A 16,258-nucleotide genomic window follows, 5' to 3' on the forward strand; every position below is an offset into this window, starting at 1 on the left:
TCTGCGCCTGCGCTCTTCACACGCCTCCTGCAGGGCACATTTGGTAAAGTTCGTGCATTCAGGCTGCCGCCAAGCACAGGGAGTAGCACAGCTAAGGAAAAGGGCAAAAAAAAAATGGTGGACGGAGTGGTTTGGCGACCCCCGTGAAATGGTCGTGCGACCCCAAATGGGGTCGCGACCCACAGGTTGAGAACCGCTGGCCTAGGGAATTTTAGTGGGGTTTTTAAGGGAAATTTTAATTATTAGGCCATTGCAAATATTTCCTTTTAATCTGGTTTTAAATTGGTATTTATTGTAAATATTGGTTTTATAAGGCTGTCAGCCGCCCTGAGTCCGGTAAGGAGAAGGGCGGGATACAAATCAAATAAATAAATAAATAAATAGAGAAACAAATATATAAATAACAGGAACTGGGCAAGGAAGAAAGAAAGACCCTTTTAGGTTTTTGTTGGTTCTCTAATTTATTGTGCTTGTTTTACCCTATTCACTGAGATATTATGAGAGCTTCTTTTCTGGGTACCTGCATCTTCCAAGATATTGAGGATGATAACTGAAGAGACGGAATTGTAAATGATCTAATAATTATTATGGAATAATATCACATTGAAGTTTAGTTAGTTCCTGTGTTTAAGCTCCAAAGATTATTGTTTATTTTGTCAAATGTTCAAAAAAAGTTTATCCCTTTCTTTTAATCAGTTCAAGTAAAAGTACAATGCTTTTTCATAGAATTGTTTCTGCTGCTTTTACGTGTTCGGTTTTCAATTTATGATTTAAACAGTACTTGCAAGTTGAAGTTCTTTAGTTCTTTTATTCAGCGCAGCAGTCAGTTATGCATGCTGTTTCCTAGAATTTCCCATTCCTCTATTTCCCCCCTGGAGTTACCCAGAATGATATCTGACTATGCTTAGCCCTAACTGGATTGCTCTCATTGAAACAAAAACAAAACATTCTGCACAAATAGTCTTTGACTGACAATTGAGCCCAAATTTTCTGTTGTTTAGCAAGACAGTTGTTAAGTGGCCCATTTTACCTCTTTTCTTGCCACAGTTGTTAAATGAATTGCTACAGTTGTTAAGTGAGTTAACATGGTGGTTAAGTGAATCTGGCTTCCCCATTGATTTTACTTGTCAGAAGGTCACTAAAGGTGATCATAGGACCCTGAGACACTGCAAACGTCATAAATATGAGCCATTTGCCAAGCGTGCGAATTTTGCTCGTGTGACCACGGGGATGCTGCAACAGTCATAAGTGTGAAAAAAGTCATAGGTCACTTTTTCCAGTGCCATTGTAATTTCAAATGGTCACTAAACGAATGATTGTAAGTTGAGGACTATATTTCTACAAATTTGTAATTTTCTTGAATTCACTGATTCTACTGAATCCTGCTCTGACCAGTTAGTCATTGTAGTCAAGGCTTGGTTGAATCAATTGGAACAGAGCTGGAAGGGACCTTGGAGGTCCTCTAGTCCAACCCCCTGCTCAAGCAGGAGACCCTATACCATTTCAGACAGGTGACTGTCCAGTCTTTTCTTGAAAACTTCCAGTGATGAAGCACCCACAACTTCTGAAGGTAAGCTATTCCACTGGTTAATTGTTCTCACTGTTAGGAAGTTTCTCCTTAATTCCAAGTTGCTTCTCTCCTTGATTAGTTCTCAACCATTATTTCTTGTCTTGCCTTCTAGTGCTTTGGAAAATAAGTTGACTCCTTCTTCTTCAAATACTGGAACAGTGTTATTATGTCACCCCTAGTCCTTCTTTTCTCTAGACTAGCCATACACAATTCCTGCAACTGTTCTTCGTATGTTTTTGTTTCTAGGCTAAGATGATTAAATCTTAGTTGCTCTTCTTTGCATTTTTTCTAAAGTCTCAACATCTTTTTTGTAATGTGGTGACAAAAACTGAATGCAGTATTCTAGGTGTGGCCTTACTAAGGATTTATAAAACGATACTAATACTTCATGTAATTTTAATTCTATGCCTCTGTTTATACAACCAAGGATTGTATTAGCTTTTTGGGCTGCTGCCACACACTGCTGGCTCATGTTTAAGTGATCGTCCACTAGGACTCCAAGGACTCTCTCACAGTTACTGTTTTTGAGCCAGGTTTTGCTTAATCTGTACTTGTTAGACTATAAGAAGCAGAAAATGAAAATTTCATGAAACAAAGATAATTGAAAATGGCAAAAATGGAAAACTAGGACTCAGTTCCCCTTACCAACTTTCAGTGGCTCTGGCATGATTTGGGTCTGTGCCAAGTTCCTACTGTTCCTTCCTCTTTTTGTTTCCTGCTGAAATTCAGTGGAAAATAAAAGCCAAGACCTAGATTGAAGGGATATTCATTTTTAATTTATCCTAAACTGTTATTTTTCTCAGCTGAAAAAAACATACAAAGTCCTCACTTTTCCTAAACTCGTTGCATTGTAGCTATATCCTTCACTGCATCATGAAACAAAAGTTAGCAGAGCAGGAAGAAATGGAAGAACCATCAATAAAAGGGTTATACCAGTTTGTCTTTTCCTTAGTTTAGGAAATTATTCAGAATATTCCTTAGAATACTCCAGAAATACATATTTGAATAGGCTTAAGCTCATTTCCTAACAAATTGTGTGTGTGTGTGTGTGTCTGTATGCGTGTGCCAAGTATAATAAAAAGAAGGTCATGCCTTTGTTTACTATAGCCAGTGAAATATTATGAATAGTTACGTTCAATATTTTATGCATCAAAAACTACCTGTAGGGTAGATGCAAGTTTAAACAGATACAAATTCACACAAACACATATCTGAATCAGGTTAAGAAAAAATCTTGGCTTTGAAAGAAGAACAAGAAAATGGGGATTTGTGAGGTTTGCTGTCCATTTTAACTGGTTAGATGCCTATGTTGTGTGAATATCAGTGGTAAGTTCCTCAGCAAAAGTGCATCTAGAGTGTTGTATAGTATAGTTAATATATGTTGCTGCCAACAGTGCTGCTACTTACAGAACAAGACTGCTGATTTGTACATGCACACTGTTTTCTGGAGAGACCTTGTGTGTGCATGTAGTTCAATAATATTCTCTTTCAAATGTGGCGATTATTCAAGAAATTATCTACCTTCAAAAACAAAACTATAAGCAATTTTGTGCTTAGAATAGAATAGAATAGAATAGAATAGAATAGAATAGAATAGAATAGAATAGAATAGAGCTGGAAGGGACCTTGGAGGTCTTCTAGTCCAGTCCCCTGCTCAAGCAGGAGAACATATACCATCTCAGACAAGTGACTGTCTAGCCTCTTTTTAAAAATCTCCAGTGATGGAATGCCCACAATTTCTGGGGGCAAGCTATTCCACTGGTTAATTGTCCTCATTGTCAGGAAGTTTCTCCTTAATTCCAGGTTGCTTCTGTCTTTGATCAGTTTCCAACCATTGTTTCTTGTCCTGCCCTCTGGTTCTTTGGTGAATAACGTGACCCCCTCTTCTTTGTGGCAGCCCCTCAAATACTGGAATACTGCTATGTCTCCTCTATTTCTTCTTTTCTTTAGACTAGACAAACCCAAGTCCTGCATCCATTCTTCGCATGTTTTAGTCTCTAGGCCTTTGATCATCTTAGTTGCTCTTTTCTGAATTTTTTCCAAACTCTAAACATCTTTTTTGTGATATGGTGACCAAAATTGGCTGCAATACTCCAGGTGTGGTCTTACTAGGGTTTTATAAAGCGATACTAATACCTTGCATGATCTTAATTCTATGCTTCTGTTTATACAACTCAGGATTGTATTAGCTTTTTTGGCTGTTGCTGCACACTGCTGGCCCATGGTTAAATGATCGTCCACTAGGACTCCAAGCTCCCTCTCACAGTTACTGTTTTTAAGCCAGGTCTTGCCCAATCTGTATTTGTACCTTTGATTTTTCCTGCCTAAAACTTTGCTTTTCTCCACATTAAAACTCATTTTGTTGGATAGGGTCCATTGTTCAAGTTTGTAATCTTTTTGGATCCTGAGTTTGTCTTATGGGGTGTTGGCTACTCCTGCCAGTTTGGTGTCATCTGAAAATGTGATGAGTTCCCTTTCAATTCCCTCATCTAAGTCATTGATGAAGATATTGAAGAGTACTGGGTCTAGGACAGAACCTTGTGGTACCCCACTGCTTACTTCTCTCCATGTGGATATAGTGCCGTTGAGGACTACTCATTGAATACGGTTTGCCAGCCAGCTACAGATCCATCTGGTGGTGATATTTTCTATTCCACCTTTTTCTAGCTTACCAAGGAGTAGGTTGTGGTCTACTTTATCAAATGCCTTACGGAAGTCTAAGTATACTACATCCACAGTATTTCGCTGGTCTATTAGTTTAGTCACTTTGTCAAAGAATGAAATAAGATTGGTTTGGCATGATCTGTTTTTAACAAACCCGTGCTGGCTACTAGTTATAACTTTGCTTCTAGTTCGCAGATCTGTTTTTTGATTATCTTTTCTAGGATCTTCACAGGTATTGATGTTAAACAGATTGGTCTGTAGTTTCCTGGGTCTGTTTTTTTCCTTTCTTGAAGATGGAAACCACATCAGCCCTTTTCCAATCCTCAAGTAATTCCCCGGTGCTCCAGGATTTTTGAAAGATGTGGTGCAATGGTTCTGAGTTAACATCTGCCAGCTCCTTCAGAACTCTGGGATGTACTCTGTCAGGCCCCAGTGATTTATATTTGTCAAGGTCAGATAGGTGTTCTCTTACCATTTTCTTGCTTATTTTAATTTTTGTTTCTAATTTATCTTTTGCAGTGGGTTTTTTGGTGTGTTGGGCTATAGTTTCTTTTTGTGTGAAGACTGGTGCAAAGTATGAGTTAAACAGCTCTGCTTTCTCCCTATTGCCTGTTATTTCCTTGCCATCTTCTCTCTTTAGTGGACCTACAGTTTCCTTGACTTTTTTCTTGTTGTTAATATGTTGGAAGAAACTTTTTTTATTATCCATGATTTCTGTTGCAAATATTTGTTCATTTTGAGTTTTTGCTTTCCTGATTTCATCTTTGCATGTTCTAGCTGTCTGCTGATAATTGGCCTTAGTTATGTGCCCCTCTTTTCATTTTTTGTATTTGTCCTTTTTGTCTTTCAGTTTGTCAGAGAGATCTTTGTGTAGCCATGCTGGTTTCTTCCTGAATCTCTTGTTTTTCTTTTTCAGTGGTATTGTGCTGGTCTGGGCTTTTATGATTTTTTAGAGTTTCTCACGCTTCTTGGGTTGTTTTCCCCTTTAGGATTTTCATCCATGGGATCTTTCCTAGGTTCTTTCTGAGTTTGTTAAAGTCACCTCTTTTGAAGTTCAAGACACTGGTTGTATTGTTTTCTGTTGTTAGTGTTTGCGTTATATTAAATTCCAGTATGACGTCACTTTCGCCCAAGGTTCCGGCAACTTCAACTCCCTCTATCACTTCTTCTCTATTAATTAGAATTAAGTCCAGTATGGCTTTACGTCGAGTTTCCTCCTCCATCTTTTGGATGACAAAGTTGTTGGCTAGGTTGATTAGGAATCTGTTTGATCTCCCATTCGCTGCAGAGTTTATCTCCAATTGATATCTGGATAGTTGAAGTCTCCCATTACTACTGTGGTATGCTTCCTACATACATTTGTTAACTGGTTAGCAAGGAGTTCATCTATTTCTTCTGATTGGTTGGGTGGCCTGTAATATATACCTATGGTAATGTCACTTTTTTTTCTTTTATATTGACCCATATATATTCTGGAGAGATTTTATCTAGGATTATGTGCATGTCTGTAGATATGTAGTGTTCTCTTACATATAGTGCAACTCCCTCTCCTATTTTGTAGACCTGTTTCTTTTGAACACTTTGTATCCATCCATCAGTCCATTCTATTCATGGGTTTCATCCCACCAGGTTTCTGTAATGCCAACTATGTCATACCCTCCCTTGTGTACTATTGCTTCTAGTTCATCCTGTTTGTTCCCCAAGCTTTGAGCATTTGTATATAAGCATTTAAGACTTTTATGTCTGTTCGTGAGTATGTTTCCTGCATCTCTTGATTGTTGTTTGGGTTTTTCTTTTTTCTCGTCTCTGCCTACCTCATTGTTTGATTTGTTTTCTTGGGATTTATGATTGGTTTTGGGTTCTAGAGATTCTAAAGATTGGTCACTCTCCCCCCCCTCAATTTTAGTTTAAAATTGGTCTCTTCAAATGGAGGAATTGCCCTATTTTTAGCCCTCTCTGCTTCACTGCAAGAAAGAAGGCATTCAGTAGGACAAAATATTTTTAGAAACGGGAAGGGTAGAGAATTAATTCTGTAGTATTACATTTTACCTATTTAAACAAATTGCTTTACAATTTCATTTTTTTTAAGTAAGACGATAAAGACAGAAAATACATTAAATATCAATCTGCTCAAGAAATATTTCCTGGTATGCAACCAGAACAGACTTTATCTCTTACTCTTATATTTGTGCTTTCAGAAAAAAATGTTCTTTATTGAATTTAAATCAAATCTGACCACTTTTTTATCATAACATAATTTACATCATAAGAAATAAAATATTCATCTGTGACCTGTTTGTTTATTGCAGTATTTTCAGCTGATTCACCACTTCTGACATACTGTAATGATATAATAAGGAAGTCATGAGAATTATGGTGTCTTGGTAACTGTGTGAGAACCTGTATACCTAACTGTATTAGAAAATGTTCCCATTTATCAAGTTATAGTTTTAACATATTTATTATTAAGACAGCCGCCCCCTAAATAAATCCTAACTTAGGAATAGTCTGTCTTTAGATGGCTGGTGTTTTAATATTTTTTTGTAAAATGAAGGATGAGGGGGTGAGATATCAGTGCAAAGCGAGTGGGTTCATCTTATATTAGTGGAGGCCCTTCTTGATTTTGTAGAACTAAACTTTGACATTCTGCTCATGAGGATAAATGGATAATTTTTTTGGTGTTAAAAATAGGATCTACACCAGATCTCCAGTTTCAACCAGATGATTACCTTATTAAAACGTTCCATTGCGAATGTCAAAGAATATCCAATATCACTTGCATACCCACACTCTAAAATACTTTAGGATTTCCTTTCCTTTCTGGAAAGGAGTTCATTAATTTTGAAATAAAATTGCTTTAGAATTGCATTCTTTTCTCCCTCAATTACCAGTTGCATGGTTTGAACTTTATTTTCTTTAGCATCAGTAGCATTCACAGGACAAGGTTTTGTCAAAATTGGCAAGAAGGCAAGTACCATGTCACAATCCAAGCCTCACCCATTTGTGTGTATATCTCTTGCATTCAAAAGAGAATGAGATTTGCATTGCGATGCTCCATCCACCATCTTGTCCATTTTGTGTCCCCGCCACAAAATATCTTTCTTTTACATCCTTTCTTTTGCCTTTGATTGTTTTGTTTCTAAAATAAATAATTTGGGAGAGGAACATATTCTTTTACTTGCCTGATAATCTGGAAAATAGATTACAAAGTTATTTTTTTCATCCTTGTACTTGGAGACAGATGTTTATTCTGGTTTTCTAAAAGGGATAATCTAAAAGAAAAACTGCATTTCTTTGTCTTAAAAAGAGTGAAATCCACTTTCGGGATTTTTGTATATTAGTATTTGTATGGGGAAAAAAAGAAGTATTGCTGATGAGGAAAGTGAAAGTGAAACTAGCATAAGCTTAATTAAAATGATCATTGTTATGATCTTTCTCTCCCCCCAGAAATCTTCTTTATGTGTATCCACAACGGTTGAATTTTGCAAACCGCTTGGCTTCAGGACGAAACATTACCATTAAGATTCAATATATGTGTGGAGAAAATCCTGCCTGTGCAATGCCGGTAAGAAAGTCTTTTGTTCTTTTGCCTGTTCAGTTTGTGCAGAATTATTCAGATTTGTTTTCCATACAAATTTCCCATACATTGGCACTTCTCTGCAACAAATGCTTCCAATTATCTTTGGATAAAACCAAACTTTTCCAGAATGTTGGCACTCCTTCCGTTTAGGAGATTTTTTTTTTCAGCCTAGCAAACATTCAGCAGGGCCCTGGAGATTTCTCTCTTGGCTGCATGATGCAATTCTGGACTAACAGAGGCCAAATTGCATTCTGGTGTCCAGAATTGTAATTGTGCAATGGGTGACCAGTGTATGGGGAGCAGGCCCAAGCACTGTGGGCTCCTGGCCGGGGGGGATATGCGGGGGAAACTTTGCTGCAGCCATAACTTCAAAATGGGGTTTTGTGTAGCTGTTGGGAAGCATGTTGTAAGTTTGAATGGCTGTTAAGTGACTGGTCATATATCAAGGACTACCTGTACGATCAAAGAATCAAGATTAGCTATGCTTTGATAATTCATTTGCTAAAGCATTACTTTGATCAATTCTGATTATACTTTCCATTTAATAGCTAGCTATAGAGCAGTGGTGGCGAACCTATGGCACGGGTGCCAGAGGCGGCACTCAGAGCCCTCTCTGTGGGCACGCGCGCCATCGCCCCAGTCCAAGGCCTTCAGCTGGGTTTTATAAAACCTTTTTGCTTTAGGCCTCCGCCACCATGTACAAAAAAAAAAGGTTCAATCAATCAGTCAACTTCAACTTCTCGTGGGGAAAAAAAAGATCTTCCAAAGTTGGAATTGATTGAACTTTTTAGTCCCACCCAGTCTGCTGTTACCACTGCAGCCACGCCCACCCAATGGGCTACACCCACCCGGCACCCAACAATGCATAAGTGGGTTTTGGTTGCAGTTTGGGCACTCGGTCTCTAAAAGGTTTGCCGTCACTGCTATAGAGTAAAATGCTCAATTTCACTTGATTGGAACTTTGTTTTACATACATCCCAGAAGCTCTTCACATTTATTTTAAAGCCATGTTGACTAGTTTTTTGCACTAACAGTTGAAATTTTGTGGCCAGCTTTGAGTTGTATAATCCCTGAGGATATCTGGGGGCTGCAAAACATGGTCTGATGAAGCATTGTGGTCATCAGCCATTCAGCCATGTCTGACCGTCGGCCACTCTGTGGATCAGTATTCTCCGTGCCCCTCCTTCACATCCGCATCTCAGTGTCATATTTTATAGTGTCCAGCCAGCGGGTGCTGGACACTATAAAAAAGGTATAAAAAATAAAAGATGTATAAAAGATGTATATAAAAACCAGATATTTGATGGAGCAGGGGGATACATATCTATTCCTTTCTAAGAAGATGGATGCCAACTGTTTTACAATCTGTCAATTTAAAATCTGTGTTTCTGTGTCACCAGTTAAACAAATGACAACGTAACATATCTGTTTTATGATTTTATATTTTAAAATAATGGCTGCCTGACTTCAACGTTATCAGAAATAAAATCAATATTGCCAATTTCAAATAATTGGTAAAATCTGCCCCAAAAATATTTGGATCATAGTAACTTTTTAGTTTGTTTTGTTTAATGGATTATGTTTTGCTGTGTAGGTCATATTTGGAAAATCTACAGGTCCAGGCTTCGTACAAGAGATTTATACTCCCGTGACATATCATAACAAGTAAGGTCATTATTATTACCATCTGTATCCTTAGGCCCAATTATACAGTATTTGCATAACAATGAGTAGTTATAAATGCTGGCTAAAAAAATGAGATAAACCATTTCATGAAAGGTGTTTACATTCAGTAATTAAAACAATTACTTTGTATTTATTGTCTTAAAACAACAAAAACTCTGAAACATGGAATTCCAAAAAAATTTAAGGCATGTGAAAAGTTAAGATATAGTGTTTTGTGTTACTTGAGAGTAGTTGTGTAGCATAATCAGGAATTAACCATACTGTCTCTTTATCTCCCATATAAGTGTGACTTCCCTTAAGCACAATTTTACTTAACATTTGATGTAGTGATGTTAATTGTAGATAGGGACAGAATTGTCAATTTTGGATTTTAAAATGTAGGAATAATTTCCATGTTAATATCACCATTAATTCAATAGTTAACTACTATTAAATGTGGCAGGACAAAATTGTGCTTCCCCATTATTGCAACATAAACCTATGCTGGTTTTGGTCTACACTGATCAAATAAATCAGATTTTAATTATATGTACTTGTAAACAATTTTATATTTTGCATATATGAATATAGATTTCATTTTCTTCTGGACTTAAAGCAGCAATTCTTGGTCTTTTCTTCAACATAGGTTGGATCTATAAATTCTATTACAATTCCTATTTCTTTTCATTATTTATGATCTCTGTGACAGATTTATATTATCACAAATCTTATGATATGCTATACACTAAAACTAATAAATAGGTAAAGAAACTTGCAGTTCTTTAAAGAAGGCTTTATGTTTGCTGCTTACATATTAATACAAATATAGAAATATAGATATTTTTTTGTTTTAAAAAATACAGGTGTCCTGATTTTTATGAAGAAGTGAAAATTAAACTCCCGGCTAAACTGACAGACAAACACCATCTGCTGTTCACATTTTACCACATCAGCTGTCAGTCAAAACAGGGAGCTTCTGTAGAAACTCTCCTGGGTTATTCAGTAAGTCAGTTTTGGTCTATCAGCAAATTCTTGGAAAAAATGAATTTATCATTGTTTCTGGCAACTGAAAGTACCATAAAATTACATTTGAGTTTAGCTTGACTCTTGGTGAGCTCATGGACACATGAATGTAATTTTTCTTGGCAACAATATAAAAATTGGCATTGTTTTCTTGGCAAATGTATAGAAACAGTTTGCCATTGCCTTTTTCCTAATCTAGCCTACTCCCTGGGGTTTTATGGTGTCACCCTCCAGGTGGCCCAATCCTGCTTGACTTTTGGATCCAGACACAAACTTGGTGACGCTCTGTCACATGCTGGGAACCTTCTGTCCATGATACAGAAGCAAAAATTTCAAAGAAGCATGTGTGAAACATAAATTGTACTGTACCACTCAGTGTGCAAATTATGTGTAATTGTCAATGGAAGCAAGGAAATTGTTTATCACTTGTGTTGCATATTTATTGCACAAATCTCTATCCATTTGTTAAAGTAAAACCCGACACATTTTGCAGTCATCTGTTTAATATGTCTGGGTCTATATTGCACACTTTTCATAAGTGTCAGTGAAATAACCTTTTGCACAAAAAACAAGAGAGCTTTGTACCACCTTAAGAACTAACAAATGTATTGTAGCAAAAGCTCTAGTGGTTTACTTTATTAAATACATGTAAGGGCTTTCTTGTCTATTGTATATCTTCTGAATATTACATGTATTGCATAGGTACAAAATATCACAACAAACATCTATATGTAATATCACATTCTGTGTGTCAGTCAAGGTTTTATGCAGGGATTTTAACTTAAATTCTATCTGAAGTTATTTATTTGGCCACAGATTACCTATACTGCATAATTTGCAACACATATAACATCCATGGGATGTATATCATATACATTTATTATCTGCATGATGTACATCTCTGCCACTTGGGCTAGGAATGGGCTAGATGAGGGAAAGTGAAACTCTGGTACAAAAGCATATAACTTGCCCATGGGAATATTCTCCATACATTATGTTGGGTTCTTGAAAAGCTTTGTGGAGGAGGTATTCAGAAAACCAGTAGTTTTACAGAGGGATAGTTTGGAGGCAGAAATCCCAGTAATTGCATTTGAAACTGGTAGACAGTAAAGGTCTTTGCAAGAACAAATGTGGAAAGGAACAGATTTCAATTGATTTCTAATCCATTTTCTTGGAATGTAATTAAGCCTTATCAATCGTTCATGCAGTAATGATATAACTCTCTTTTTCTCTTCATCTGTTTCAGTGGCTGCCAATTCTGTTAAATGATCGGTTCCAAACAGGACATTATTGCCTGCCTGTTGCTTTGGATAAACTGCCTGCCAACTATTCAATGCACTCTGCAGAGGTAATGAGGAAAAACACCAAGAATCATTTTGCCCAATGAAAAGGACACAGTTAACATTTTTCTCCTAATATTATAACATTTGCCTTCCTTAAATGGAAGAACATGTAATACAAAGACATGTAATTTAAAGACACAAAGATACATATTAGCATAATGGTTCTCAATGGTTTTTGTCTTAAGATCTGTGTACATTTAAAAAAATGATTGAGAACTTTGATTTAAATGGGTTATATCTATCAATATTTACTATATTAGACATTAAAATGGAGAATTTTTAAAATATGTATTTGTTTTTAATACAACTGCCATCCTGGGGGCCCCAGACCACACATTTTGAAAACCGCTGTCTCATAATATTTAAATAACAGAATTATTGGGGAGAGACAATCTGATTCTGTAATGTGAAATGTGAGTGGTTTTATTTACAGCCATTGTAAATACCAATAATGAACTGGGTATTTATTCTGAATAAAATACATACATCAAAACATTTAGTGGTATTTTTGCATTTGGCTCATTTGGTTACATGATAGATATTTTTGAATTATTAATTTATTCTTTTAGGTGCACTAACCACATATCATTATAGTAAGTAAGAATGATTGAAATTATTTGGGGGGAAGAATATTTTGAAATATTGGGGAGGATGCCATAACTGTATCAATGTAATAGACTGGAAATGGTCTATTTAACAGGTTAAATGTTAAAATGTTACCTGTAAACATTTTGTGTTCAGTGAAAAACCCTCAACATTAAGCAAACATAAATGTGAATTCAGTGTCTTTTGTATTGTCATCACATATCTTTTGACAACCAATTTTGTCTTCCATATAGAAAGTTCCTCCACAGTCTCCTCCTATTAAATGGGTGGAAGGACACAAGGGAGTATTTAACGTGGAAGTGCAAGGTATATCATCAGTTCATACCCAGGTAAGAAATTTGGGGGGGTCCATTCATGCAAAAATTAATCTTTTTTTCTTTTTCAAATTCATTTTTTAACTTCAATTACTTATCTTCAAAACTTCAGATTTCACAAAGCTGAGGTTATCAAATACAGAAAGTCTAAGTAGATTAACCATTGTCTTTTTTAGTTAAACCGCAAAAAAGGTGAGCTGAAAAGATAATACATATTGTGTAAATGTGTAATTCCATGATTCTTTTGTGTAGCTTTTAGATTAGGATATAATCACAGTGTTGAGTGATTAAAGCAGCCTTCTAGATGAAAGTGGTCTCATAGCTTTTAACTAAATTCACATATTAAAAAAGTAGAGTACCTAAGTGATCTAAATTGGTACCTAAGTGATCTAAACAGTCAGCAAAGATTTATACACCTCTTTGGCAGCTGCTTCATAGCTTTAAAATAATTGATTTCAGTGACTAAGTAACTGTGACTAACATTAGCTGTGCCAGGGTTATGTCAAAGAAGGTCCAGGTGTAATTTGAAGAACTAAAACAATTTCATCCTCAACTTGAGGATGAAAAGTTCTGATTTTTTTTTCTCATGGGCATTTTTTTTTCTCCTAAAGATTCCTTTCTGCATCTCTTTTAATCTTGCTGAAGAAAAATACTGATATTCACAGAGTTTAATAGCATTCATTGATATACTGTATATATGCAAATAAGCTTGCAAGTTGATCTGGAGAGCCAGAGTCTTTGCAAGAGAAAAAAAGAATAATAATATTGTCCTGCAAATGTTGACATTATTTCATGGCTTCAAAATAAAGCATCTAAGATTACAGTTCTTTAAAAAAAATTACACAAGTTTGGTGAGATGGATCATGATAGTTTTGGATTTTTCAAATATGGTTAATTAAAACAGGGGTCCCCAACCCCCAGTCCGTGGACCAGTACCGGGCCACGGCATGCCAGCAACTGGTCTGCACAAACAAGCAAAGCCTCATCTGCAGGGTGCAGGCAGCACACAAAACCACGCCCCTTCCGGTCTGCAGAAAAACCTCTCTCCACAGAACCGGTTGCTGGTGCCCCAAAGGTTGCGGACCTCTGAATTAAAAGACGTTAGCTCTTAGACTAGATCAGGGATAGGCAACCTTGGCTCTTTTATCACTCATGGACTTCAACTCCCAGAATTCCTGAGCCAGCCATGCTGGCTCAGAAATTCTGGGAGTTGAAGTCCACGAGTCATATAAGAGGCAAGGTTGCCTACCCCTGGACTAGATATATCAAGATTGGGAAGACTTTAAAATTTGGTTTCTGCAAGACCTAGATTGGTTCTGAAGATTTAAACTTTTAACTATGCATTTTAACTGCAAAAATAGAAAAAAAATAGGTTTTCTTTTCCCACTGTGGTAAATATTTGACAGGAGCAATTTAAGCTCTATAATAAGCATCACACATCATTCATATTTTTTTTTGGGGGGGGGTTGTGTTTATAGGACAATCACCTGGAGAAATTCTTCACCCTGTGCCACGCACTTGAATGCCAAGTTACTTTCCCCATCCGAGTGTTGAATGAGAAAATCACAGAAGCCAGTCTGGAACATGAACTGAAACTCAGCCTTATTTGTTTGAACTCTTCCCGCCTTGAGCCTCTGGTGCACTTTTTACATTTGGTGTTGGATAAACTGTTCCAGTTGTCTGTCCAACCCATGCTTATAGCTGGCCAGACAGGTAGGAAACATTGCTATTGATTTCAGAAGCCATAAATCTTGTGTTATTTGGAATGTTTAAAAGAATACTTCTTCAGATCAAACAAGATTAATATAAAAAAACAAATTATTCAACTCTCATAGAAATCAGAAATTGAAACTTCATAAAATTTCTTCCTGGATTGATAGACCCTCTCCACCACACCCAAGATAATTTTGCTTTGTTTTATACAGATTTCATGAATAAAGTCATTGCTTTGAATACAGATTCAGGCTGATTAGACTGATCAGTGGATCTAACCTAAGTCTGACTGAATCTGAATTTAATGAATGAGTTATCCATATTGAGTTTTGATTCTGTTTTCCATCCATTCCATCTTGATGAATGCCCCGTTAAGGCATTTTTAATGCTATGTGCAATTTTTTAAATTTCTCTTTTATTTTGAAGTGTAAATGTTTTACGTATTCATTCATTTTAAATATGGATTGGAATACTTTATTCTCAACTCATTTCCCATTTCCCCATGCAAAATTGTGATAAAATAAGTTGAAATTCAAAAATGTTTTTAGCAATCTACAAAAATGACTCATGTTTACAAATAAACTCAACCAGGAAAATTATTATTTTGTTGTTTCCAGCAAACTTCTCCCAATTTGCCTTTGAATCGGTGGTGGCAATAGTGAATAGCCTCCACAACAGTAAAGATCTGAGCCAGGACCAGCATGGACGAAACTGTCTCCTAGCATCATACGTGTACTTTGTGTTCCGTCTTCCTGAAGTTCAGAGAGATTTTATCAAACTAGGTATGGTTGCAGCCTCTTGTTATTTATACTTACAGGTAGAAAATTGGTGCTTATTTATACTTATTTACAGGTGGATTCTCAGATTTAAGTTCCAGACCTTGCACCAAGTACTGTAAGATTGTATAGGTAATTGAGACATTTCAAGTGAAAACTACCAAGATAGCAAAACTATAGGACATTCAGCACACCTGGCTTGGCCACCCTCCCCCTATCAAGTGATGCTACCCTTACTCTGATTTGAAAAACTGTGCAAAATACTATCTGGCTTAGAAAAACACAGGATATCAGAAAGAGGAGGAAGTGTCAGAGAATGGGGATCTCCATTTAACTTTAACTTTACCTCAATCTTGCAATTGATTAGTAATTGAGGATATGGTATGGCATCCTTGATTTTTTTTAAAAAAGTTGCCAATTATCCTGTGGTGACCAGGCAAACAAACATTATCATGAATGCTGATGGCATTACATGGCCTGCAGCAATTTGACTTGAATTCCTTGGTTAAAAATGATACTATGCAAGATATTATCATGAATATCTTGCATGGTATCATTTTTAACCAAGGAATTTAAGTCAAACTGTTGCAGACTATTTAATTTGCCACATGCTCAGCATTGCATTTACTATTTAGGTAGAGGAAAGTATATCACAAGTACAAATTTGTAAAAGACTATATTCTTGGCCAAGAATTCATTTCCTTTTGGGTGAAACTATAATTGACAGCCTCCTTGTAAGTACTGTATCTTGCAAAAAAATAGTTCTCATAATGTCAAAAGTAAAAGCCTTAAATCTGATTAGATGTCTCCAAACAAGAATCAGGTGAAAATTGTTCCTTCTGACCATAGAGAGCGGCTTCAAGCAAAGCCATAAATGGGGATCAGCAGGGCCAGAATAGGAGTAGACCTGCAGATTGACCTTCTTCACATGCATCAATACACATTATAGGGGGTGAGGATCCTTGGTTGCACCCATCATTTTAGTCCTCTTGTCCCCCTGTTGC

At 36.4% G+C, this 16,258-nt stretch overlaps 1 protein-coding gene across 1 annotated transcript in view; it reads left to right on the plus strand.

The window, feature by feature from the left end:
* The window catches only part of DOCK8 (dedicator of cytokinesis 8), a 90,180-nt gene that overhangs the window by 24,272 nt on the left and 49,650 nt on the right, over positions 1-16,258 (plus strand). Inside the window, exons 14-20 of the mRNA XM_015818030.1 lie at positions 7,682-7,799; positions 9,409-9,479; positions 10,343-10,481; positions 11,749-11,850; positions 12,685-12,780; positions 14,244-14,478; positions 15,096-15,260. Coding sequence (XP_015673516.1) covers positions 7,682-7,799; positions 9,409-9,479; positions 10,343-10,481; positions 11,749-11,850; positions 12,685-12,780; positions 14,244-14,478; positions 15,096-15,260 — 926 coding nt within the window. The remainder of the gene's footprint in view (positions 1-7,681; positions 7,800-9,408; positions 9,480-10,342; positions 10,482-11,748; positions 11,851-12,684; positions 12,781-14,243; positions 14,479-15,095; positions 15,261-16,258) is intronic.

The sequence above is a fragment of the Protobothrops mucrosquamatus genome, unplaced genomic scaffold (genome assembly GCF_001527695.2).
Source record: "Protobothrops mucrosquamatus isolate PMUCROS unplaced genomic scaffold, P.Mucros_1.0 scaffold667, whole genome shotgun sequence".
NCBI lineage: Eukaryota > Metazoa > Chordata > Lepidosauria > Squamata > Viperidae > Protobothrops > Protobothrops mucrosquamatus.